General features: G+C 44.3%; 1 protein-coding gene across 1 annotated transcript in view; it reads left to right on the top strand.

The window, feature by feature from the left end:
• Window positions 1-24,937, top strand: part of IARS2 (isoleucyl-tRNA synthetase 2, mitochondrial) — a 532,602-nt gene that overhangs the window by 415,613 nt on the left and 92,052 nt on the right. The window contains exon 22 of the mRNA XM_078649801.1: window positions 23,221-23,365. Within this exon, the coding sequence (XP_078505927.1) occupies window positions 23,221-23,365 (145 nt within the window). The remainder of the gene's footprint in view (window positions 1-23,220; window positions 23,366-24,937) is intronic.

Raw genomic sequence — 24,937 nt, forward strand, 5'->3', positions numbered from 1 at the left:
GATATGAGTAGCACATCAGTACCTTAAATCCTTCCAGAGAGTGCTCCAAATGGACAGAATAGTCTTTTGTAGAGGATTTGTATTTGTGCATAAGTGCCTGTTGATCGTAATTGACCAAGAAGTGCTTTCCTAACTGTTTACATACAGTACTCAACAGACTTTGATCTAGATCAGAGACAAAAACACAGAAGAGGGAAAGGAGGAGGAAAGGAAAGATGGTAAAACAGCGATGAGGAGAGAAAGCAGTGCCGAAAAAGAACCTGCAAGAGCGAGATACAGGGGCAGAGTGTAGGGTGGTGGATTCAAGAGACTTGAGCTGAAATCAAGACTACACAGCCTTGGAATTCAGCAGCCCGACCTTCAGTAAAGCCGGCGCTGACTTCTGAGCAAAACTCTAGTATGTAACACTGCTATAAAAGTAGGACTAATTCATTTACAATGTTTTCCTTTAGCTTCCATATTAGTGGGAATATTTGCACCAGGGCGAATATGACAAAAACTAATCACACTTTTTTCAATTTCAGTAAGTTTTTATTGTTCGACATGCCCACAACACGAGGTAGAGAAAACAACAGGGTTCTGTGATGTAACATGCACACTATCTATGTTTGCACCATTGTGCACCTTCAAAAATGTGCCAGAGGCGCAACAGAGATGATGTGCCCTATTACAATTGATGCGCGGGCAGCACATTAATTGTAATAGGGCACACTGGGCATAAGGCAGATGCGAACTCGCTGTTACCCTCAGCCGCTCCAAATTTCATTGTGCAGGCAGCACCCAACATGCACTTAAAGTGGTGACAGCAGTAACACTGTAGGCAGATGTAGTGAGTCACTGCACCTGCCTGTAGGGGGATGTTCATGGGACCTACTTTGCTGCCATTGCTTCGTCCAGAGGGCTACACATGTGGCACACTAAGAATGCATCACCTTTTTGTGGCCCATTGTTATTGTGCCTTTTAAGACCTTATTTGCCTCTGTGCCTTCAACTGTAATAGCAAAAGACACACAAATGATGGACGGAATGTACAGCAAATCAAACATTCTCCCCCAGTCACTGTGCCATTGGATTCAAGCTATCCTGGCTGATGAGGTTGCTTGTTTCCAGTCCTGGGAGGACCTGGCTTGGCTGTTCGGGCTGGACTGTTCCCATGAAGCATAGGGTCAAGACTGATTTGCATATGGCCAGGTCTAAACTGGGATGGCGTGGTGAGCAAAAGAATGATAAATTTAACCCAGATCTCTTGACTGGGGGTGAATGGTTTGATTTGTTCTGCACTCCGTCCATCAATTGTGTGTCTTTTACATCTGTAATATGGCACGGGCACAGAGGCAAAGTGATTCCCTCATTTACATGGGGCAATGCCCACATGCAAATGAGGAAGGCCCTCTCAAGGAAGTGAAGGTGCTCCTTGTACGCCAGTGCTATAGATATTACAAAAGAGGGCATACAAGCATCTGCAGCCCCTTCTGTAATACTAAAGTGGACTGGGATGCAGAAAATGGGTGCACACACTTCTTGCATCCACTGGTCATTATGTGTAACACAGCCCTTGGGCTCTGTTTGAGGCAGAATCAATTTGTCCGAGGCATATGAGCTGCAGATTACAAACTGTGCATAGATGGCCACCTAGTGTTGGGCCCGGATGTTTGCAGTTTGTTTTGTTGTAGAAAAGTCTGTGGAAGTCACGGGATAGGTGACTCCTCCTTTGGATGATACTGCGCATGGGCATCGGCTCCATCCCCAGATAGTTTTTTTCCGCCACCGGGCTCGGATGTGTTTCCAGCGCTCCGTGTTGGAACCAATTTCTTCGACGCGCAATCCTCACCGGCTTCCAGAATCTAGTTTTTAACCCTTTTCCAGTCGACGCTACTTCTCCACATTGAGAACTTCGATTCCAGTCATTGTCGACGGCCTTCGGGCCTAACTAGGCCTCGACTCCAGCTCATGGAAAGGACACCATTTAAAAAGTGTCCTCAATGTGGGTCGAAGTTTCCCCACACCGACCTTCACGAGGTGTGTAACCTCTGCCTCTCCCCGGAGCACGAGGCAAGAGACTGTTCCGCTTGTGCCTCCTTCCGCTCCAAGAAGACGATCCGGGACCGAAGAGCGAGGAGAACAATGGCTCGATCTTCAGCTCCGATTCCAGACATCTTCGAAGTGGGCGTCGACGTCCGAGAACAACATGGCGTCGAGACCAACTCCGAGGCAGAAGATTCCAATGTCGAAGAGGTCACTCCAGCTCAACGGGTCGTAAGTAAGACCGTCGACCCCGACCCTTCCTCGACACACCCAAAAAAGGCTCCGGTCACACCCTCGCCCTCAGGCTCGGGTGCACACCGAGACACTGCTTCTACTGCCCCACCTTTGAGCCCGGCTAAGAAGCTATCTAAGCCTTCAGGCGACTCGGGCTCGAGTCGACCTCCCCACGGTGCCGACGCACACCCACCGGCACTGAAAAAGACAACATCGGCTTCCACGCCAACATCGAAACAATCGGCACCGAAGCATACCACTGGTCCTTCAGCACCGAAACCAAGGTCGGAACCAAGAAAACACGCTTCGGATTCGAAAAAACAGCCAGATCCGAAACCTTCATTGGAACCGAAAAAACCCTCCGAGCCGAAAAAACACTCGGAACTGAAAAATAACCCTGCTTCTCCTGTTAAAGACATTGTCAAAAAACCAAAAGAAGCCAGTTCAGTGCCAAAACCTTCCTCCGCACCAAAAGATCAGCAGCCTGCAGAGAACTTATTTCACCAAGACCCTGCACAAAAGACTCTGGCTAGAGATCCGATCACTGGTCAACTAACATTAAGTTCAAAGAAACGACCACTGGATAAACCTGCACCAGCTCCTCCTCCAAAGAAGAAGGACATAGCTACATCCCCGCTAAGTATTCCTTCCCCTTCTTATATGCCATCAACACCTGTTCCCCTACCACAACATTCCCCTACACCCTCTTATCATACCACATCCATCTATTCCTCCACGTTCACCTGACCCATGGGATGATTACAACACCCCAGAAGTCCCAAATGTCCCTCAGGACAACATATAACCCTCTAGGCCTTCCCCACCAGAAGACACTATGGGCTTTAATCAGCTAGTACACAGAGCTGCGCAGTATCATGGGGTAGACATGCATACAGACCCAGTAGACGAAGACTTCATAATGGATACATTTGATAACCAACAGAGATCCACATCCATTTTACCCATGCTCAAAGGAGTGATTAAGCATGCTCCTGAAGTCTTCAAAGACCCAGTCAGAACTCGGGTCATTAACCCACGAATAGAGAAAAAATATAAAGCAGCACCTTCAGATCCTGCCTATATTAAAAGGCCCAGTTCCACTAGACTCGCTTGTAGTTTCAACCGCACGCAAAAGAGCAAACTCACAAACATCAGGTGAGGCTCCCTCACCAGATAAAGAGTCTAAACTCCTTGACGCGTCAGGGAAAATAACTGCCTCCCAAGCAGCAAACATGTGGCATATTGCCAATAAACAAGCATTATTGGCACGATACGACAGGGCACATTACGACGAATTAGAGTCACTGATGCAGCACCTCCATGATAGGTATAAAGATAGAGCAAATGAGCTCATCCAAGAGGGGAAAAATATTACAAACACCTCTATTCGTTGTGCACTTTATGCAGCAGACACTGCCTCAAGAGCAGTTAACACCAGTGTTTTACTGCATAGACATGCTTGGCTACGCATATCAGGGTTCAAACCTGAAGTCCAAAGTGCCATACTCAACCAACCCTTTGATGAGCACCATTTATTCGGACCCAATGTGGATGTGTCACTTGAAAAAATGAAAAAAGCTACAGACACAGCCAAATCTATGGGAGCCTTGCAGTCGCAGGCTCCCAGACGTTCATTTCGACGCTCATCTTTTAGAGGCACCAATAGGGGATACTCCTCAGATACACCTTCCTCCTCCTACAAAGCCCCTACACAATCCATCTATAGTAAGGGCTACCAAAGGGGTGGTTAAAGAGGTAACAACAACAAAGTCAGAGGCAAGAACAACAACTCCCGCTCTGCCTCCAGCCCCTACCCAATGGCTCCCCTTCCCCCGCCCCATTCCACTCCTGTCGGGGGAAGACTTCAACAATATCTACAGCCTGGGAAAACATCACATCAGACAGGTGGGTGCTTCAAATAATTCAGTCAGGTTACTGTCTAGAACTAAAATCCACCCCACAAACATACCACCCAGACAGCGTCCAATGTCACAAGAACATTTGATATTGCTCAGACAGGAAGTGGTATCTCTGTTGCACAAAAATGCTATCGAACTAGTTCCAAAGCATCAACAAAACAAAGGAGTATACTCCCTATACTTCCTAATCCCAAAGAAGGACGGATCTCTGAAACCTATCCTAGACCTCAGACCTCTAAACATTTACATACAGTCGGATCATTTTCATATGGTCACACTTCAACAAGTCCTTCCGCTACTGTCACAAAACTAATTCCTTATCACTCTAGATCTCAATGACGCCTACTTTCACATTCCCATCCACACAGCACACAGAAAATATCTCAGATTTGTGCTAGACGGGCAGCACTACCAGTTCAAAGAGCTCCCATTCGGAGTCACAACAGCACCAAGGTTGTTCACGAAAGGCCTAGCTGTAGTAGCAGCACACTTAAGAAAACAGCATATTCACGTCTTCCCGTATCTAGACGACTGCCTCATAAAAGCCAGCTCATACAACCAGTGTGTATAACACACTCACGCTACAATCCAACTGCTCCACAATATAGGATTCATGGTAAATCACAACAAATTGCATTTGCTACCCTCCCACATACAACAATACCTCAGTGCTACAATAAACACCCAATTAACACTAGCTTATCCCTCTCTAGCAAGGATAACAAGTGTACAAACTCTCCTAACAAGATTCAAACCACAACACTCACTCCCAGCTCGAGTGTTCATGCAACTCATAGGAATGATGGCATCTTGCATATTTATAGTACCTCACGCAAGACTGCAAATGCGTCCACTTCAAGAGTTGAAGAACCGGGTTATTTAATACCCAGCGGCGCATGTGATCAGAAAACATTTGCTATGCATAATTTTACACAGTTTCTTCTTAAAATTCATTTTCTCAACGGCTCTCTCAATCTCAAAAAAACTCCATCCTCTAACCGATGCTGTTCACGGCCGTTGGTTTTCTTCTGCTAAGGAATGTTTCTGTCAGCCCAGGGAACTCCCTTAGACCAACCAGAACCGTCGACCTTGCGTCTTCGGCTTGTACTCTCTAGTCTTTACACCGTGACCCTACAGCTGAACCCGGATGGTGGTTCACAAAAATATACCAAAAAAGTTTCTTGGCTGAGAGAGTTCAGTTCCAAAAATCAAAAAAAGGAATTCATTTATTTTATTAGTCCATTGTTTCTAGGACGTAGATTATAACGCTCTTTTCCGGGCCTCGTTTGAGGCTGAAACAACAGTTCAGGTTCAGTAGTGTCTAATCTTTGAGACACAGGCACAGCTTCTTGAAGGACATCGTCATTTTCTTTTTCGGAGCCTCTCCACACCAACTCAGCGTCGCTAAACGGTGCAAACTTCGGCACCCTTTCAGTCTCTGAATCTGCAATACCTTCACGGACCCACTGGTCGTACGGCAGAGGCAACGGCGCCCTCTTACAATGTGCGCCGTGGATCCAGTTTTTCTTCCCGAACACCTTTACTGAAGTCCTCGTAGATAGCAGGACTTGGTACGGTCCATTCCAGCGGGGCTGATCATTCTTAGTCCGCTGAAAATGTTTCACCAGGACCCAGTCACCGGGATTGAGGATGTGACCTGGGTCCGCAGAAGCTGGCGGCAATTTATCATGAACCTGTTGATGTAAGACACGCAATTTAGTCGTCAAGTCATACAAGTAGTCCACTAGCATAGGGTATTCGATGTCACTAAACTAAGTTGGCCTCGGCACTCCCCAAACGTTTGCCGGACGGCCAAAGACAATCTCATACGGACTAAGGCCTATCCGGGAATGTACTGTAGTTCTAGTCGACAAAAGTGCCAACGGTAAAGCATCAGGCCATTGAAGACCAGTGCTCGCTTGAATCTTAGCCAGCTTTATCTTTAACGTGCCATTATAGCACTCAACTAAACCAGCTGATTGGGGATGATTCGCAGCGTGGAATTTCTGGTGAATTCCCAACCCTTCACACACTCTCTTCATCACCTTCCCCACGAATTCACTTCCGTTATCACTCCATACCATCCTTGGCAACCCAAACCTAGGGAAATATTCTTTGACCAGGACTTTAGCAGTGGACGAGGCAGTATTATCTTTTAGGGGGTATACTTCTACCCATCTAGAAAAGGCGCAAACAACTACAAGGAGTACTTTAAATTATTGCACCTTTCCATGTGGATGAAATCTAATTGCAAAACCTCGAACGGATACGTCGGAGGAGCAAAGTGACCAGCTGGAGTTGGGGTTCCCTTGCCAGGATTATACATTTAACACACCATGCAATTCTTGACCACATTCTCCCCACACTTGGGAATTCCAGCATTCTGCCATACTGGAGCCAACAACTTACAAATCCCTTTCACACTAATGTGAGACAAACCATGTGCCATCGTAACCACCGCAAGCACATACGCATCTGGCAACATCCATCTTTGGTGTTCTGACAATTCAACCCAACAGCCAGTCGAATCCAATCTACCCGTAGTTTCTCTCCAAACATTCTTCTCACTTTCAGTAGCTTCAGCCTGTATCGATTTCACACTCTCAATCGTATCTTCGCACATTCCAACATCACCAATCCATCTTGCAGGGCCTGCCACATACATTCGACTCATCAGATTTCTTGCTGTGTCTTTCGCAATTTCATCCGCAAACGCATTACCACGGCCAACATCATCCGTAACCTTCCGATGAGCGCTACACTTCACAATCGCAACTTGCTTCGGCAAAGTAAGTGACTCGAGAAGCTCATTCACCAATTGTCCATGCTGAATCTTAGTCCCATGGGATGTGAGGAATCCCCTTTCTTTCCACAAACGTCCGAAACTATGGGCAACACCAAACGCATACTGACTATCGGTATACACATTCACTCTCTTTCCTTCAGACAAAACACACGCTCTCGTTAATGCAATCAATTCCGCTGCTTGTGCTGAATTATAGCTCACTCGTGCAGTTGCGACAACTGTACTTAATGTCGTCACGGCATATCCTGCAGTCGTGTCACCATTCGGAAGCTTGTAGCATGAACCATCAACCCATAGCGTACCATCAGGGTCCAAAAGAGGAGTGTCTTTCAAGTCAACTCTCCCCTTCGTTTCCTCTTCCATCCTCAAAAAACAATCATGCTGTTCCTGACCATCTGTATCCACAGAAATCGGCAACAATGTCGCTGGATTCAGTACATTGCACCGCTTGATGTGCACATGACTAGCCAAAAGCGTCAACTCATAACCCGACAACCTCGCACTAGTAAGGTGCTGTGTTTTGGTTCGATTTAATAAAGTATCCACTGCATGTGGAACCATCACAACCAACGTATTATCCATCACCAGTCCAGCAGACTGTAGGATAGAAACTGCCGCTGTAGCTCTCAAGCAACTCGGCAACGCTCTAGCTACCGGATCTAAAGTTGACGAGAAATACGCACATGGACGCGGCTTATCACCGAATTGTTGAGTCAAAACTGACAAAGCACAACCCTCTCTCTCGTGGACATAGAGTGTAAAAGGCTTACTGTAGTCAGGAGTACCCAACACTGGAGCAGAACACAACGCATCACGCAACTCAGAAAAACTTTTCTGACAATCGTCAGACCACGGAAGAGGATTACGTGTATCTTTACAAGTCAAAGCCAACAGAGGTTTCGCCAATAGAGAGAAATTTGGAATCCACTGTCTACAATACGACGTGATACCCAAGAAAGCACGCACTTCTCTCTGTGTGCTTGGTACAGTCATTTGTGCAATCGCTTGAATTCGTTCTGGGGTCAACCTTCTTCCCTCCTTTGACAAGAGATGACCTAAGTAGGCCACTTCTTGGCAACAATACTGCAACTTTGAAGGTGACACTTTATGGTGCAAGTCAGGCAAATGTCGCAACAAAGAAATAGTAGCTTCTTTACAAGTTTCCTCATCATCAGCAGCCACTAACAGATCATCCACATACTGAATAAGAGCAGCACCAGCAGGCAACACAAGAGTATCAAGTTGAGTTTTCAAAGCCTGACTATAGATAGAAGGACTTTCACAATAGCCTTGGGGAGCTCTCTTAAACCGGAAGCTTCGGCCTCCTAAAGAGAAGCCAAAAATATCTCTACTCTCCTCAGCAATTGGAATACTGAAGAAAGCATTTTTCAAGTCTATGACTGAAAACCAGGCAGCTGAAGCAGGAATCAAAGTCAACAAAGCAGTAATATCCGGAACAACTGGAAACTGTGGCACGACAATCTTGTTAACCTCTCTAAAATCGATCACAAACCTATAAACAGGTGGCTGAGAAGAGTCAGTGCGTTTCAGGACAGGCAAAACAGGACTGTTACACACATTACCTCTCGTTTCTTCAATCACACCTTTCTCAATCAGATCATAGATGATTACTAAAAGCGCTCTTTCACCATCGCTAGAAATCCTATATTGGGGGATGCGTTGCAATTTAACATTTGCTTTAAGCGTTACAACGTAAGGTGGAATCTCCAAAAGACCCACATCATTAGGACCAGTAGCCCAAAGAGTATCAGGGAGAGAACGCAATTCCGGTGGAAGCCGATCTTTAGACAAATACATCGGAGAGATCACTTTCTTACCCAATGTAAGCTGTACTCCCACAGGAAAACAATGTAATGTTGCATGCAACCTTTTCAACAAATCCAAACCCAACAAATTCTCACCACAACCTGTCCTAGCAGTCATTATAATCAGCATTCTCGCTCTCAACATAATAGTCATCAGCATAGTACTGAGTCGACTGACCAGATGCATTTTTCTGTTGATCAAAACAATTCATAAAATTCTGCGGGGGAAAGGAACGTTCGTTCTGAGGAAACGCACCACGTCCTCTACCCCTAGACACTTGCTGAAAACCACCACGGCCTCTCGGGGCCGGAATACCACTCGCGCGCTGTCGTAAAACAGGGCACTCATTTTTATAATGACCTTCCTCCTTACAATACGCACACTGATTCAAACCCATGGGTGGTCTTGGAGGAAAATACCCAGCGTTCTGTGGCGGTCTCTGAAATGGGGGAGTTTGCTGAAACTGTGGGCGTTGCTGTGACTCTTGCTGATTCGAGCGAGACGGATACGCCTGCTGCAAAAGAACCTTTGTCTTTAAGTCTTTGGTCTTTTTCTCTACTCTTTCTTTCTCGTCCTTGTCCCTATTCTCATAGTACTGTGCAGTCGCTAATATCTGGGCCGACAAGGAAACAGCCCAAGAACTCTCAGAATCTTTCAACTTATTACACAGTTCAGGAAGTAAGTTAAAGACAAACTTATCTACGAACAATCTTTGCCCACCTTCCGTACTCATATCCTGACCACCATGATCTATAAATGTCTCTTCAAACCTAGTGAAGAAATCAGATACACTTTCGTCTTTCTTCTGCTTACATGCTGCTAACTTGTCCCAATTCACACGTAATGCTGGCATCATTGTTTTCATTAAATTATTAATTCTACCAGGTAGATCAGCCACTAGAGCCTCAGGCTTAGAACCACCAACTTGTCTGGCGTCCGCAGCAGCAATATTGAGCCATGAGTCACCTAATTCAATTGCATGATCCTCATGACGAATCTTTGCCCATAGAGGTTGAGGTACTACATTACCCAACAGCATATCTATGTCGGCTAAATTCATGATGCATGCGTCAACTGTCTGGTACAATTCTTTGTAATAGCCAGCTGGATTCTTACGGGGATCAGGTAAAGACTGTTTAAGGCCCAAAACTTCTACTCTCTTCCATGGCACATGTACCCATACTCTCTGAAAATGAGGCAAAACAGGCGGATTAGCGTTTGCGTCTCCTTCTCTCCAAACTGGGGGGACCTCTCTCATTGGATACTGTCTCACTTTTCTCCTAACTGCGGAATCAGGCTCAAACAATGGCTGAGACGGAAACTCGCTCCTAAACGCGAGTATCGTCGCAACTGCTTTCTCAACACCGGGACCCACTATCGTCCCTTTCGCAAACTCAGACTGGACATTTAGCAACTCTACTGGGACTGAACCCAAATCATTATCTTCCCATTCCTCACGGAGGAAAGTACACATTACATCAAACACATATCTCTGCTTGGGTGCTTCCCACTGCAGGAAGACATCCATAACTGACTCTAAATTATACCTCAAAACATTCGAAACCCATCTGCGAGCCAAGAGATCTAACACTGCCCGTTCTTCGGGACCAGGTAGCTGACTACGCATTTGTTTACGTGCAGAAACAGGGGTCATACTCAATGACCCAAAGAAAGGAGACAAAAGACCAGTAACAGTATCAGTCATTCGTTGTCGAGCAGAAGGAGAAGCTGTCATAAGGACAGGAGACAAAGTATTTTGAGGTGATAGAAGCGTAGGGTTAGTAGCAAGAGAAGTTGAAGGTACAGGAGAATAAGGCAAAGTAGTTCCAGACAATACCGATAGCAAAGTCGGCGGCCCCAGAGGAGGCTGCGCCGTAGGAGGAAGAACCAGCTGAGGAGGAGCCGGTGGCTGAACAGCAACAAGAGGTTGTGCAACTGGAGGTTGCGAAGGTGCCGTAGCACTCTGTGCATAAGGGGGTGGTAATCTCAACAAATGTGACATCAAAGGATCCTTCTCAGAGTCCTTCGTTGCATTCTCAAGAAGAGATGGCAAAGCTGGATAACATTTATCAATAGCCATATTATGTTGCCTATCTGACACCTCAATTGCTTTATCTTCTTCGTTTTCTTTAAACTGTCTAGCAGCTTGCATTATTGATACATCCTTTTCTCTTTTATCTCTTTTAGCTTGTTTAATTTCTCGTTGTCTGGCTTCTTTACGCCAAAGGCGAAAGGAGTCAAACATTGCCGGCCAGGCTTTCTTCTTAAATCGTTTAGTTTCTAAATTGTCTAAAATCTCTGTATTAAAGCTACCATGTTGGGGCCATTGTAAGACACCGTCTTTTCTAGTGCAGTGGACCCATACTTCATTGAACGTAATGGGGCCCACGCCGTGTTTAGAATAGAGCTCATAAGTCGAGTTCCAACCGGAGGTATCGAACGCGAATCCTCTAATCGGGAATCCCTGTCGCAACCACAACCAAACCAAGTACCAAATTTGCTACGATTAGGCATCTTCGCTCACTAATCGAGCTTCAAACTTCAAGGGATTATCTCTACCGATACACTCGTAAATATACAAGACCCTCGGCTTTGGAAATTGCAATTTTCAAATCAAAACTAAGGACCAAACAAACTAAGAACCAAAGGACCAAAAACTAAGGACTGGGAGCGACCCACTTATACTTAACTGAGGTATCAGTCACGCCACCAGAAGACCCGTCTATCGTCTCGCCGTACAAAGCATCACAAATGGGTCCAAGACAGGGCGACAGTCAGGGCAGCAGTCCTTCGTAGCCGTCAGGAAAGCGGGAAGCCTTGCAGAAAAGACTTTCAGTCCACATTCGACATGCCGGGGTCGATGAAGTGGTGGCCGTCCTCCAGAATTTCCTCACGAAGCTCCTCACGATCTTCAGGCTTGGACCGGTACAGCTGAAGTCGCCCCACGTTGGGCGCCAACTGAAGAACCGGGTTATTTAATACCCAGCGGCGCCAGGGGCACGCCCAAAGTCTTCGGGTTCCACCTGTCTTAGAATACAGAGACACGGATTCTTCTTGGTGGCGTCAAAGATCAAATTTATTGGCTGCAGCCAGTAACAGCAGTCCTAGAAATCATCACGGTATGAGTTCTCAGGAGACTGCTCAATTTTACACAGCAAGTCGTCCCTTTTTATGCCAAAAATCACATTCCAGACAAATACCTAACATTTACAAACTGTCCAATCACATGTATCCACACCAGAGGGATCGCATGACGGTAAAACCCACTTTTCAGTTGCCCAGCCCATGATCAATCATCGGTCAAACCCAACATTCTTCTTTAGACAGGTCGAACGAACCCATAATAAAAAAGGCCACAACCCAATCATAAATAGACCATAAAGAAAGGAGCAGAAACAGGTGAGAGTAGGATAAGGCATATTTGTGTGCAATAAAACTTTACGATCTCCTGTGCTCTGATCCTTAATCTTGATCAGCTAAAGGGCAGGAACTGGTTTAACAAGGTCAGCTTCAGGCAACAGGGTCAGTTCACTCAGGTGAAACAGGAGTCAGCACAAACTGGAGCTAAGGTGTACATGTCCTTTAAAAAGACTAGTTCAGCCACAGTCATCGGCCTATGTGAGGGCAACCACAAAATGGCTGCCATAGACAAAATGGAACCCAAGGGTTCAGAACGGAATCCCTAAATACGTAGTGAATCCATCGGTCTAACGTGATCAAAACACTCATAGTTGCCGCACTAACTAGTTACGGTTCGCTAATATCAAATTCGTAACGAAACCATGACCTTTATGAAACGGGTTCAGGATTCACGGAACCTCAGAGTGCCTAGCGCGCCAATGGAACCAGGCTCAATGTCAATTAACAGACATAGTGTTGGTAGACAGTCGGACTCATCGCTCTCTGCAATAGTGGAGCACAAAAAACCTTTCAAAAGGCCGACCGTTTCTAGAGCCAGTTCCCCAAATAACCATGACAGCGGACGTGTCGCTCTCCGTCTGGGGAGCTCACCTACTGCATCACACCATGCAAGGCAGGTGGACACCGCAACAAAGGTTACTCCACATCAGTCACTTGGAGCTGCTAACTGTTTTTCTAGCCCTAAAAGAATTCCAAAAACAAGTATCAGGGAAAGCTGTCTTAGTCCGCACAGACAATATGACAGCCATGTACTACATAAACAAACAAGGAGGAACACACTCTCTGCAGCTCTCTCAGTTAGCACAGCAGATATTGAGGTGGGCTATAACTTAAAAAATCTTCCTATTATATTCCTATTAGCCCAATATGTCCCAGGCATACAAAACAGCATAGCAGATCTGCTGAGTCGCCTGACACAGCAAATCCACGAGTGGGAACTTCATCCACAAGTTCTTTAACCGTTTTTTCAAACGTGGGGACAACCTCAGATAGACCTCTTTGCCACCAACAAAAATGCAAAATGCCCAAACTTCGCCGCCAGATACCCACACCCATTGTCCAAAGGCAATGCAATATGGATGAACTGGTCAGGACAATTTGCGTACGCTTTTCCTCCTCTCCCACTACTTCCGTTAGTGGTACGCAAACTTCGGCAACATTCCCTAACACTCATTCTAGTTGCTCCAACTAGTAGGGCCAGACAACCGTGGTACACCACGCTGCTGCAACTATCCGTGGTACCACACCAAAAACTAAATCTATCTCCACACCTATTAACACAGAACCATGGAGAGATCAGACACCCGGACCCAGCTTAGCTCAACCTAGCGATCTGGCTCCTGAAGTCATAGAGTTTGGATATTTTAACCTTCCTCAAGAATGTATGAACGTTCTCAAAGAGGCTAGACGACCAACCACTAGAGCAAGTTATGCTGCTAAGTGGAAGCGGTTCGTGATATACTGTCAAAACAACCATATTGATCCCCTAGATGTGTCTATTCAACACATCATAGGATACCTCTTACACCTTCAAAAGTGTAATTTAGCCTACACGTCTATCAGACTACACTTTGCTGCCATTGCAGCATATCTACAAAATAGACAACATCTATCTCTTTTTAGAGTACCAGCGATAAAAGCTTTCATGGAAAGACTTAAAAGAATAATCCCTCCTAGAACACCACCTTCACCAGTGTGGAACTTTAAGCATTGTTCTCACACGGTTAATGGATCCTCCCTTTGAACCCTTACATAAATGTAAATTGCAATTCCTAACTTGGAAAGTAGCTTTCCTAGTAACCATTACTTCTCTCCTAAGAGTTAGTGAACTGCAAGCATTTACCATTCAAGAACCTTTTCTGCAAATGCATCATAACAAGGTGGTTCTTCGCACTAATCCTAAATTTCTTCCAAAGGTTATTTCACCATTCCATCTACATCAATCTGTTGAGTTGCCCGTATTCTTCTCGCAGCCACAAACAGTCGCAGAAAGAGCTCTACACACCTTAGACGTCAAAAGAGCATTACTGTATTACATAGAAAGAACACAAGGGTTTCGGAAGACCAAACAGCTTTTTGTGTCTTTTTCAACACCACATGAAGGCAACCCCATATCAAAATCGGGGATAGCTAGGTGGATTGTTAAATGCATACATATATGTTTCCATAAAGCCAAACGTACGTTAACTATTCGCCCAAAAGCCCATTCTACAAGAAAGATAGGGGCTTCTATGGCATTCTTAGGGAACATTCCTCTAGATGATATATGCAAAGCAGATAGATACATGGTCTACACCGCACACATTCACAAAACACTTGTGTAGATGTGCAAACTAAGCAACAAGCCACTGTGGGCCAGGCTGTACTAAAAACTCTGTTTCAAACAACTGCAACAGATACTGGTGGTCGCCGCTAAGGTGGGTACTGCTATATAATCTATGCACAGTGTGTAATCTGCAGCTCATATGCCTCGAACGGAAAATGTTACTTACCAGTATGCAAAGTTAACACACCCACCCGCCTCCCCAGCTACCTTTATCTGTTCCAGTATTATCTTAATTAGATACAAAACACATGGACATCACTACTTCTTGTACAGCTCCATCACTTCCCTAATGGCGAAAAACAATCTGGGGATGGAGCCGATGCCCATTCGCAGTATCATCCAAAGGAGGAGTCACCTATCCCGTGACTTCCAAAGACTTTTCTACAACAAAACAAACTGCAAACATCCGGGCCCAACACTAGGTGGCCATCTATGCACAGTGTGTAACTCTGCAGCTCTACATGCCAAGAACAGATGCATACTGGTAAGTAGCATTTTCCTTGTAATTTTTGTATCACATAAATGGCAAAAACAAGACAGAATCTGTTTGTGCTATATTTTTTTAAAGGGTTGTTACTTGACTAGGGATTGTTAAAATATCTGTTACATATCTAAATTTCTGGAAAATTTTGTTCTGATTCATCAGTTGGCACCAACGTTCTTAAGAAACCAAAAAATGTCTTTCCTATGGAACGTCTGATCAAATTCCAACTATTCAGGTGCTAGTGTTGCCAGTGTAATATATATATTTTAGCTATTTTGGAACATCTGTAATACGGAATGCTGTAAACAATTGTTCCCCCAATGCATGTTTCTGAAAATAGAGGACAAATTGAAGGAAACTGATTATGCAACCTTTACTAAAATGTGTTTTTGTTCGAAAACATGGCAGAATCTGTTTGCTCTTTTTTAAAGGGTTGTTACTTGACTAGGGATTGTTAAAATATCTGTCACATATCTGAATTGATTTCTGACCAAAAACACATTTTAGTGTACCTTTAGTAATGTAGGTTGGTATTTGGAGTCTTTGACAAAGCCAGTAGGTCTGCCTTCCTTAAAATGACAACTTTTATATTGTTACATGATGTAGCCAGTGAATGGCGGCATAGGGTTTGATGAAGGCACGCCGCTGTGGGGTTAAGGTGCCCGCGGGGTGGGTGGGATGGCAGCGCTAGCCTGACCCTGCGCCCACGCCACGCATGGTGATGGACATCTTACTTTACGTTAAAAAAAAATGAAATTCACTGAAGAAACCAAAGTGTAAAGTGACTTTTTATTTACGAATTATAGTGGTATGTTCCTCTTATGTTAAAAAAAACCTTGGACATTCAGTAAAAAAACCAAAGGGTAAAGAGACGTTATACTTAGGTGAAAATGTCACTTAAAACATACTATTTTAAACAAAAAAAACACTACTGGTTATAGTTCACTCAAGTAACTATAACTTGCGCCCCAAAGTAACTATATCTTGCACCCTCTCCATACAGTGCTTGTAACATCATGTACTACATCACTCATGACTGCATTTATAACATCCCAGTTGACATCTGAGTCAATGTTGACAATGAGTGGAGACCATCATTGGGTTTTATATATATGCCGATTTATTTGGTTAATCTTACTACCTCACAAGCAGCTTTATATAGCTCTTGTGCTTCTAGGGAATCCAGCAACTTGTGCATTGTTTCACACAAATGTGTTTTTAATATTACAGCATTCCAGTTGTTGTGGTAAATTGTGGAATGTTAGGTGTAAAATAGTCTAATTGTGATGGCCCGCCTGATCAGACCGCTGACCCGAGCAATCCTGGACATTGCCCATCACAAGGTTCAAATCCCCACTGATCAGTATAGCAGCGTCACGGCTGTGCGGGACCGGAGTGAGGGTGTTTGTGAGGAAAGTTTCCTGGTGTTCATTATGAGCATATATTGTTGGTGAGCGTGAAGTGAAAAGTGCCTATGCGAAATCGGTATGCAAGGAGTCACCCTTTGAGCTCAGCTACTTTGGTTAATATTTCTCCTAGATAGCTTTGTGAGAGGAGGAAAGCCGCGCACCCCTCCCCCACACACACACATTTAGATGAGTTTGAAGACACCAATTGGTGGGGAAAACATTTAGTTTTTATGCAATTAATATCTTTCGGTAATAAGTGTCGCTTGCAAATGACAAATGTCACGACTCGAGCATTCTAAACGAGACAAGACCGCTTTTCTTTTCATGGGATTATTGAGGCCTCTAAAATCGGGGCTTATTATTATAACCTCTAGGAAAATTAATCGGGGGTGAAGTAGATCTGTGAACAGAACCCCCAAGAATCGACTGGTGCAGGGGATCTGCCTAGGAACATGAACAGAGAGGTTTTGGCCAGGCCTTAATACATGAAGGAATATGAAACCCCAGTTAACATGGTCTAAAAAAAATCATGAACATCAAGAACAATACAAGTTGTATAGTCCATCGTCGGTGGCATGAGACATTACGGGTGATGACGGGGCATGAGGCTAGTTTATCCAGCACTATTTGCGCTCTTGTGCTTGCCCTTATAGACCTGTGCGGGGGTGTGACCCATGTTTCTTCACCATGCACCAGGATGATGATCAGGGCAACGACTCACAGGGGGACCCAATGTCAGGCCTGGAGACAGTTTTGGCAGGGAGGCCCAGAACACAGCTTACATCATCTAGAGTCCAGAATTGGTGAAGCTGGCCATCCCACCAGAATACCAGTCTGAAGGGTTGTGTCCAGCCAAAGACACCTCTTTGAAGTGCAAGTGTCTGGTATCAGTTTTGAACTCTCTGCGGTGCTGGAGGGTGAGGAGGGAGACATCTTGATAGAAACCAATCATGTGGCCCTGAAAGTGGATAGGTTGCTTAGTTTTGGAACTGGTTCTTTTATTTGGAAGTCATGCACAAAAGCCAAGATGTCTTGTGGCCTAGCTGCAGGCCCCCCAGGACAGCCGGCCCAGTGGACTCGCTGAAGCTAAGTAGTGTCTTCCCAGCCCTGGGCAGAACGAAAGAGAGCTTGAGTGTAGCCTCGAATGTCAGAGCCTTCTACATCCGCTGATACCCCCCAAAGTCTGATATTATTATGAAGGGATTTGTTTTTGGGGTCCTTGGCTTGGGCCCTGAGTTCATCCTGCTGTTCATGGAGGCGGCTAATTCTTGTCGCAACATTTCCACCTCCCCCTTCCGGAGGTTTCATCGTCCTCCAAAGTGGACACACGATCCTCCAACAGGGACAAATCCAGTCTCCAGTCCCGCAGGTCTTGTGATAAGTCTTTTTTTTTTTCTTTTAAATTTGTTTTTATTGTTGCATCAAGACACACACATTAGTAGGAGTATTCATTCGCGAGTTCAGCGTCAACATTCAGCTACATCCAACCGCTAGCGCAACTTTTCCATTTTTATTTGTAACTTTCAACTTTTAGGTTCATAGATTGGATCTTCAGCAGCATTCAATATATACATCGTCTTGCTTAGTTATAGTAGTATAGCGGTTAAGGCCTTGTACCCCTCAGTTCGCATACCTATTGTTCACGCCAGGAGAGCACGGGAATTCCTGGAACCTTTCCTGTCATCGCGCATCCCCACCTCTCCTTCCACACCTAATCTATTTCATCTTCCTCCCCTGAACTATCTACATCTTCCTCTTCTGGCAGTGGCTCACACAGATCCCCCCTATATGTGTTCCAAGGTGACCATATTTTATTCCATTTACGTGGGTTAGCTCTCTGTTGATACACCGCCCTCTCCACCATCATGAGCATATCCATGTTTCTGCACCACTGCGCTAAGGTTGGTGCATCTGATGCCCCCCATTTTTGCGCTATGTCTCGCTTTGCCAACATCATTCCGATAACCACCCATTGCCGTCCGTGCGACGTCAGGTTGGTCGGGCCCCATATATTCAACAAACATACTCTAGGGTCAGGCGTGACGGAGATTCGTAAAGTCTGGGCAACAGTGCGTGTTACACGCCGCCAGTAGTCTACCATGCTGGGACAGGACCACAGTGTATGGAACAGTGTGCCTTCTTCTCCGCAGTTTCTCAAGCAGTAAGGGTGGTCTGCCCTCTGAATTTTATGTAGGGTGGTGCGCGTGTAGTATACTCGGTTTAATATTTTAAATTGCACTAGCCGAAATCTCGCCGAGATACCAGCTTCTCTAGGTGACGCCATTGCTGTATTCCAATTTGTCTCATCCATCTCACCTATCTCGTCCTCCCATTTCTCTTTCAGTTTCTGCAATGGGTCCGGTAGATTGTTTATCAGTTTGCGATAGGTGAGGGAAGTGGCGCTGGCTTCCATGTATTCTGTGAGTAGGCGGTCTTCCAACGGAGCAGATTCCGGGACCTTAGTACCTGGTGCAATTGCAGTCATTAATGCATGTCTAATCTGTATGTAACGGTATGTCTCATTAATGCCCAGATCGTATTGCTCCCTCAGGGTCTCAAATGGAACCACCCCATCCTTCGTCCACATATCACCCACAGTGGATATTCCGATGTTATCCCATTGGGTAAACCCTTTACTATGCCTTAGGTTACCCAGGGTTTTGGAGTCCCACAAGGGTGTAAGCTGTGTAATCACACCCTCCCACTTCAGTCGTATCTGTGCTTTATGCCATAGCGTCGCCGTGTGTCTAGTTGGGCCGATCAGTTTTGCCGTCAATCCCTTGTTGTAGAGCGGGGCCAGAAGGGTGTTAGTACCTAGCTGCCGTCTGTCTGCCAAATATGCCATGTCATCCTGCGGTGCATGCACCCATTGGTTGATCACCTTGAGGTGAGCTGCCCAGTAGTATAGTTCCAGGTTTGGGAGAGCTACCCCCCCACTGTACCAGTCTCTAATCAGTTTCACATGTGCGACCCTAGCTGGTCGATTCCCCCATAGTAGGCCCGACAATTGACCTGATACCTGTCTGAAGAACGACGATGGGACCATCGCCGGCGTGTTCTCTAAGACATATAGGCTGATAAGTCTTTTTTAAGGGCCTATATAGGCTGATAAGTCTTTTTTAAGGGCCTGAATGTCTGATTTTAGTGAGTTAAATAGAGAGGTGAGGAAGCCCTTGGTAACCGTAGCTAGATCAGAGTCATTGTTCCCTTAATCTGAATGACTGTGGGGCTGAGAATCAGTCGCTGAATCTTTACCAGAGACTAATGTAGAACGGGTAAGCATCTCTCGAACCGACATGTCCCACTTGTTCTTAGAGGTCACCATCATGGGTGAAGGTAAAGGGGAGCTCAGTTGTCAGGTGCTTCAATGGGTCCAAGGAACTCCACCACAGCATTTCCAGGTCTGACTGAGTTGGCGTAGTCTGTCAAACCAGCGCACAAGAGATGTCAGGCAGGCCCTCCCCAACCAGGCGGCTTTATTTAGGTGCTCTCTGCGTGGTGGGGGCCGCTGACCCGCTGCAGCTGATGAATGTAGGCTGTGGGCGCTCAGAATCACACTTTCACTCCTAGACGGCTGCCTTTTTTGCTTGAGCGTGCGCCAGTAGCCCATTCACTGCGGGTGTCGGAGTGCCATCTAGCCCGGCTATCAATGCCCCCCGAGTCTCCGGATGCCCATCTAGGCTCAGATGCAAGTCGGTAGGTATGGAGCCCCTTGAGGTTCTATAGTCACGGACCCAGGAGAGAGGTGAGAGGCACGTCCTACTCCACCGCCATCTTGGCCACGCCCCCGCATAGGCATGTTTTTAAGGACACTATTAAAGGTGTAACAATAGGAACCAGTGGCTATGTAAATCATTTTGAAAACTCCCCGATAAAGGCTCTTGAAGCCGAAATTAAATGTTTGGAATTTGGACACCAATCAGAGGATGGTATCCTCCTCTCAGACAACCTTAGTTGTAAAAAATACAGATACAAGTTTGTAAGTACAAAGACAGGGCATTGGGTAACCAAATTTAACTCATTAAAACTCCGCCGAGAAAGTGTTAGCCTGTTACCTGAAATATAAACAGAATTACCCCCAAATGACCCCATTTAGAGGTAGGGATGGTCTCTTACACCTAGATCCATTGAATATCTCATATTTTCCTAGACCTCTACGAAAACCTATACGATGAAAATAAGACTGTCACTGCAGGTGATAGCCTAGACTACTTAAGTAAGCTAAGCTAAACTAAACCATTCCCAAACATGATCCCCAACGTCGACTCCTCATAAATTAAGCTTGCACTGAAGACAAACTGTAATCCACCATCATATCCCTTAAACTGGTTAAAGCACCTGACAAGCTTATTGCTTGCTTCTAGAAACAGTTCTCAGGTGAAAAACGCTCTTCTTGAGCTATACCAAGTCTGGATTCATTCAAGGTACCACAGCAGAAGATGTAATTGCATTTATTCCTAAAGAAGGGAAAGACAATACTTATCCTAAAAACTATAGGCCGATTTCACTTATTAATTTGAACTGTAACTTGTATACCAAAATCTTAGCTAGAAGAATAGAAGCAATGTTACCTTCTCTGAACCGCACCTACCAATCCGGCTTCCTCGAAGGAAGACTCTCCAATGACATTGTCAGATTGTTGGGTGATACCTTACATCTTGCCAGACCCAAATCCTCCCCTGTGGTGGCAATAGCTCTCAATGCTAAAAAAAAGCATTCAATAAGGTTGTATGGACATTTCTAAGAGCCGTCATGTTGAGCTTCAACTTGGATAATTTTTTCATAAGGATGACAATTGCCTTTACACTAACCCCTGTGTAAAATAAGAACCAATGGTGTCCTATCTGATTCATTCTCACTTAAACACTTAAACAGGGCACCAGAGAGGGTTGCTCTCTATCTCCTTCTCAATTCGTTCTTGCTATCAAACAGCTTTTACTATCTGTCAATGAGCTATCCAACCGTATTGGGATCAAGTTGGGTGACAGCTATTTTAAAACGGCTGCTTATACTGGTGATATCTTGATTGTGACCGACCACACTAAAGTAGGCATCCCCCTAAATTATGTCTAAAATTGATGAATACTCCCTGTTATTGGGTTACACACTCAATAGGGATAAATCAGAATTTCGTCCGACCTATTTCCTCATCTCTCTGTAATCACATTCCGCAGAAATGAACGTCAGAGTGGTCCCTTGATTGGCTCCCTGACCCGCTCTCTATCGATTCGGTGAGGTTGTGGGTATTCTAGAGGACAATTACGCCCAATTTAGCCCAAACAAAATTCCATGTGGTATTTTGGACTCCACAGCAATTAGCTTCTTTAGGTTTACTAGACAGTGGTATCTGGTGGAGTTGTAAAATTGAGAAAGCGGACTTACAACATATATTCTATAAACTTTCCACCTTCTGGGACAACATTCACAACATCAATGACATCCTCCACACCAAACTTCCCAGGAATTTCTGCTTCTCGGTGTGTACAGAGCTCAAGGCGTCAAAGACAACGTCTGCAAAAAGAAGAGTGCTTACTCCTAGAACTAATGTTCGCATTAGCGCCCAAGACTATTCCATCCTCATGGAAATCTCTAGGCAGTGATGCCTCGAGCAGTGCCTGGTGGGGATGGATCCGTTACATCAGGGGAGCAAAGTTAATTATGTATGCCCAGTATCCCTGTATCTCTGCCAACAGGTCCCTGTGGCATAACCTGGACTGTTAATTTGAGTTAGTCAAGCTCTCATAAAAACTTTTTCCCACCATTGACCTGTAGATATTACCGAATTGTACTGCGAGCTTCAGGATAATCTTTATGGTTTGACTAAATACCTGATCATGTTTCCTTATCTCATTCTCATGACTTGTATATGTTTTGGCCACATCATTTTATCAATCTCTCTTGGCTCTTCCTCCCCCTTTCTCTATACCTCTTTGTATTAGTTCCCACCTTAGTCAGCCCACTTGCATCTTCCATGTCCTGTTGCATACCGTTCCATGTTTTCAATTGTATAGCAGTGTTTATCTACTATCATGGCTTTATCAAAGCTAAGTATTTTACTCCACGTTTTTGTGCTTACCACTTTTTTGTACTGAAAATGTAATAAAAAAATAACAAAAACGTATGAAATTAAGAGTTTGAGTCGCCCCTACTGGCAGTTGTTCCTAATACCTTACACTATTATCGTTTGTTCATTTATGGAGTACTGTATGGCGTGATTGTTCATGTTTACATTGCCCTAACCTGTTCGTATCATTGCATAGTCTGGTTGACTTCATCTATGTTATGGATTTAACTGTATGCCATAAAAATGACAATAAAGAAATGTTAAAAAACAAAAAAACAAGATGAAAGTTCCAAAGATGAGGGTAAATATTTCAGGAAGTACAAGTAGGAGGCAAACATTGACAAAAAGCAGGGAAATACACTCTTATGTCTCACTGTTCTCGCTTTTGCTCACATTACAGTTCCGTCCACATAGTGAAATTATTCCAACATACTCTTCATGGATGATGCATAGGGCTTATTTGAAAATAAATGTGACCAATCTGTCATTTAGGTACAATAGCAAAGGTTCTGGATTTTGAGTGTTTGAGAATAATTTCTCTGACACTTGAATTATTCTTTAAAAATTAATTTATATTCATATAACCTGTTAATTTATATTCTATTTGGTTGGTGAAGCAAGTTAATGTGCTAGGACTTTACATGTTACTTGATAAATTGATTGATTTGAATGTAAGGCATTTCGCATCTTTGATTTTATCTTTTAGACACTACAGACGGACGAGTGTTCCAGCACTTCTCAGTTAAATGAGCTAATGATGTCCTCTCAGACAACTCTGTTAAGCGATGTTCCGCTGGATTTGCCTTCAGATGCTACTATTCTCAAAGGAACATTTACTATCAACTTAGAAGGTAAGTCACAGTAGTTTGTTTGCTAACTAGATTAAAAACCAATATTATCAATCTAAATTGTCACCATATTGTCCATTTTATAACCGGGGTGAAACCGAGTGTTGCTGGAAGAGATTTAAAACAATGATATACCTTTTTCTCCTTCTTGTAGTAATTTGGCCAAATTTGAAATATGTACATAAAAGTCTGGATTCAGTGATCAAGAATTGTAAAATCAGGAGACTCTTCTTGTTTTCTGCTGCATCCCAACAGTCTTTTAATTATACTTATCTGCAAATTTCCAGTTTCCTCACTAATTCCTTTTTGTCTGACCCTCTTCATCTCATTGAGGTTCCTCATATACTCACTGAGAGATCTATAGGTATTCCTTGGTTCTTGTGTTAATATTTTGGTTGATTCTTCTATGCTTCATTGTGCTCTCAATAATTTTGGTTATTCATTTCGGGAGATCCACTTGAATTTTTGTATTAGGTTTTTTCTTTTATTTGTGGGATTAGTGCACCATGCACTCCCTTCATCTGTATAATGTTACTAATTTTAATAATGTTAACTTCATAAAGCATTGTAGTCAACTTCCAAGGGTTACACCTGTTGTTAAAGGCGATGAACCAAAGTTATAGGCCTGAACTGCTGGGGAACATTCCACACACTGATGATAGAATGTTCTAAAATAAAATGTGAGAAAAGGGAAGACAAACTTAAGAATGTTGCAAAAGAAGGCATTTACCAACTATTAGTAGCCCTGAGCACTCCATTGTCTATATGGGAAATGTCAATATTCCACTATTATAATATAGACTTAGCAGGCTCTACCCGCCATTAAAGGCCCGCTCCAGCGAAGGCGAGAGCCTTTAACAAAGGAGCAGGCCTTTAATGGCCGGTAGAACCCGTTAGGAGGGCTTTAAGGCTATTAGAACATTCCTCCCCTAGAGGGCAGAATGTTCTAATTACTATCAACAAAGGCCTCTCGGAGCCCGAGGGGGTTTAAATCCCCTCGGGCTCCAAGAGGCCTTTCCTCACAGCAGCAGCTGTGAACAAAAACAACATTGGAATTTTGCTCTGTGGGCTTCACCGGCCCATAGAAGCCAGAGACACTCCTTTGTTTCCAATGGAGTGCTCCACATTCCAATGTTTTACATTAGAAAATATTAGTATTTTTCAGATTTATTTGTCAATTACTTAGAAGAGTCTAGTACTGCCCCTTCCCTAGTTCTTAGCCTTTTGTTTCCTACAACGTTTCTGGGTTCTCACTTAGAGAATTTTGAATACTGAAAAAAGAGAAATGCCACCCAAAGCCCTATAGGGCGAGGCACGTACCTCGGGATTTGCATTCAGATACTAATATCCTCAAAGGAGCAGTTACTATGAACTTACAAAGTAAGGCAAAGCAGTTTGATTCCCAACTAAATTTTAAAAACAAATGCTAGTTTCAATCTAAATTGTCACCACACTGCCCATTTTACCACCGGAGTGAAATAGAGAATGTTACTAAAAGAGATTTAAAACCATGATAGACCTCATTCTCCTACTTGCAGTGATTTGCACAGATCAGCTTGGGTATAACTGATAAGC

The sequence above is a fragment of the Lissotriton helveticus genome, chromosome 6 (assembly GCF_964261635.1).
Source record: "Lissotriton helveticus chromosome 6, aLisHel1.1, whole genome shotgun sequence".
NCBI lineage: Eukaryota > Metazoa > Chordata > Amphibia > Caudata > Salamandridae > Lissotriton > Lissotriton helveticus.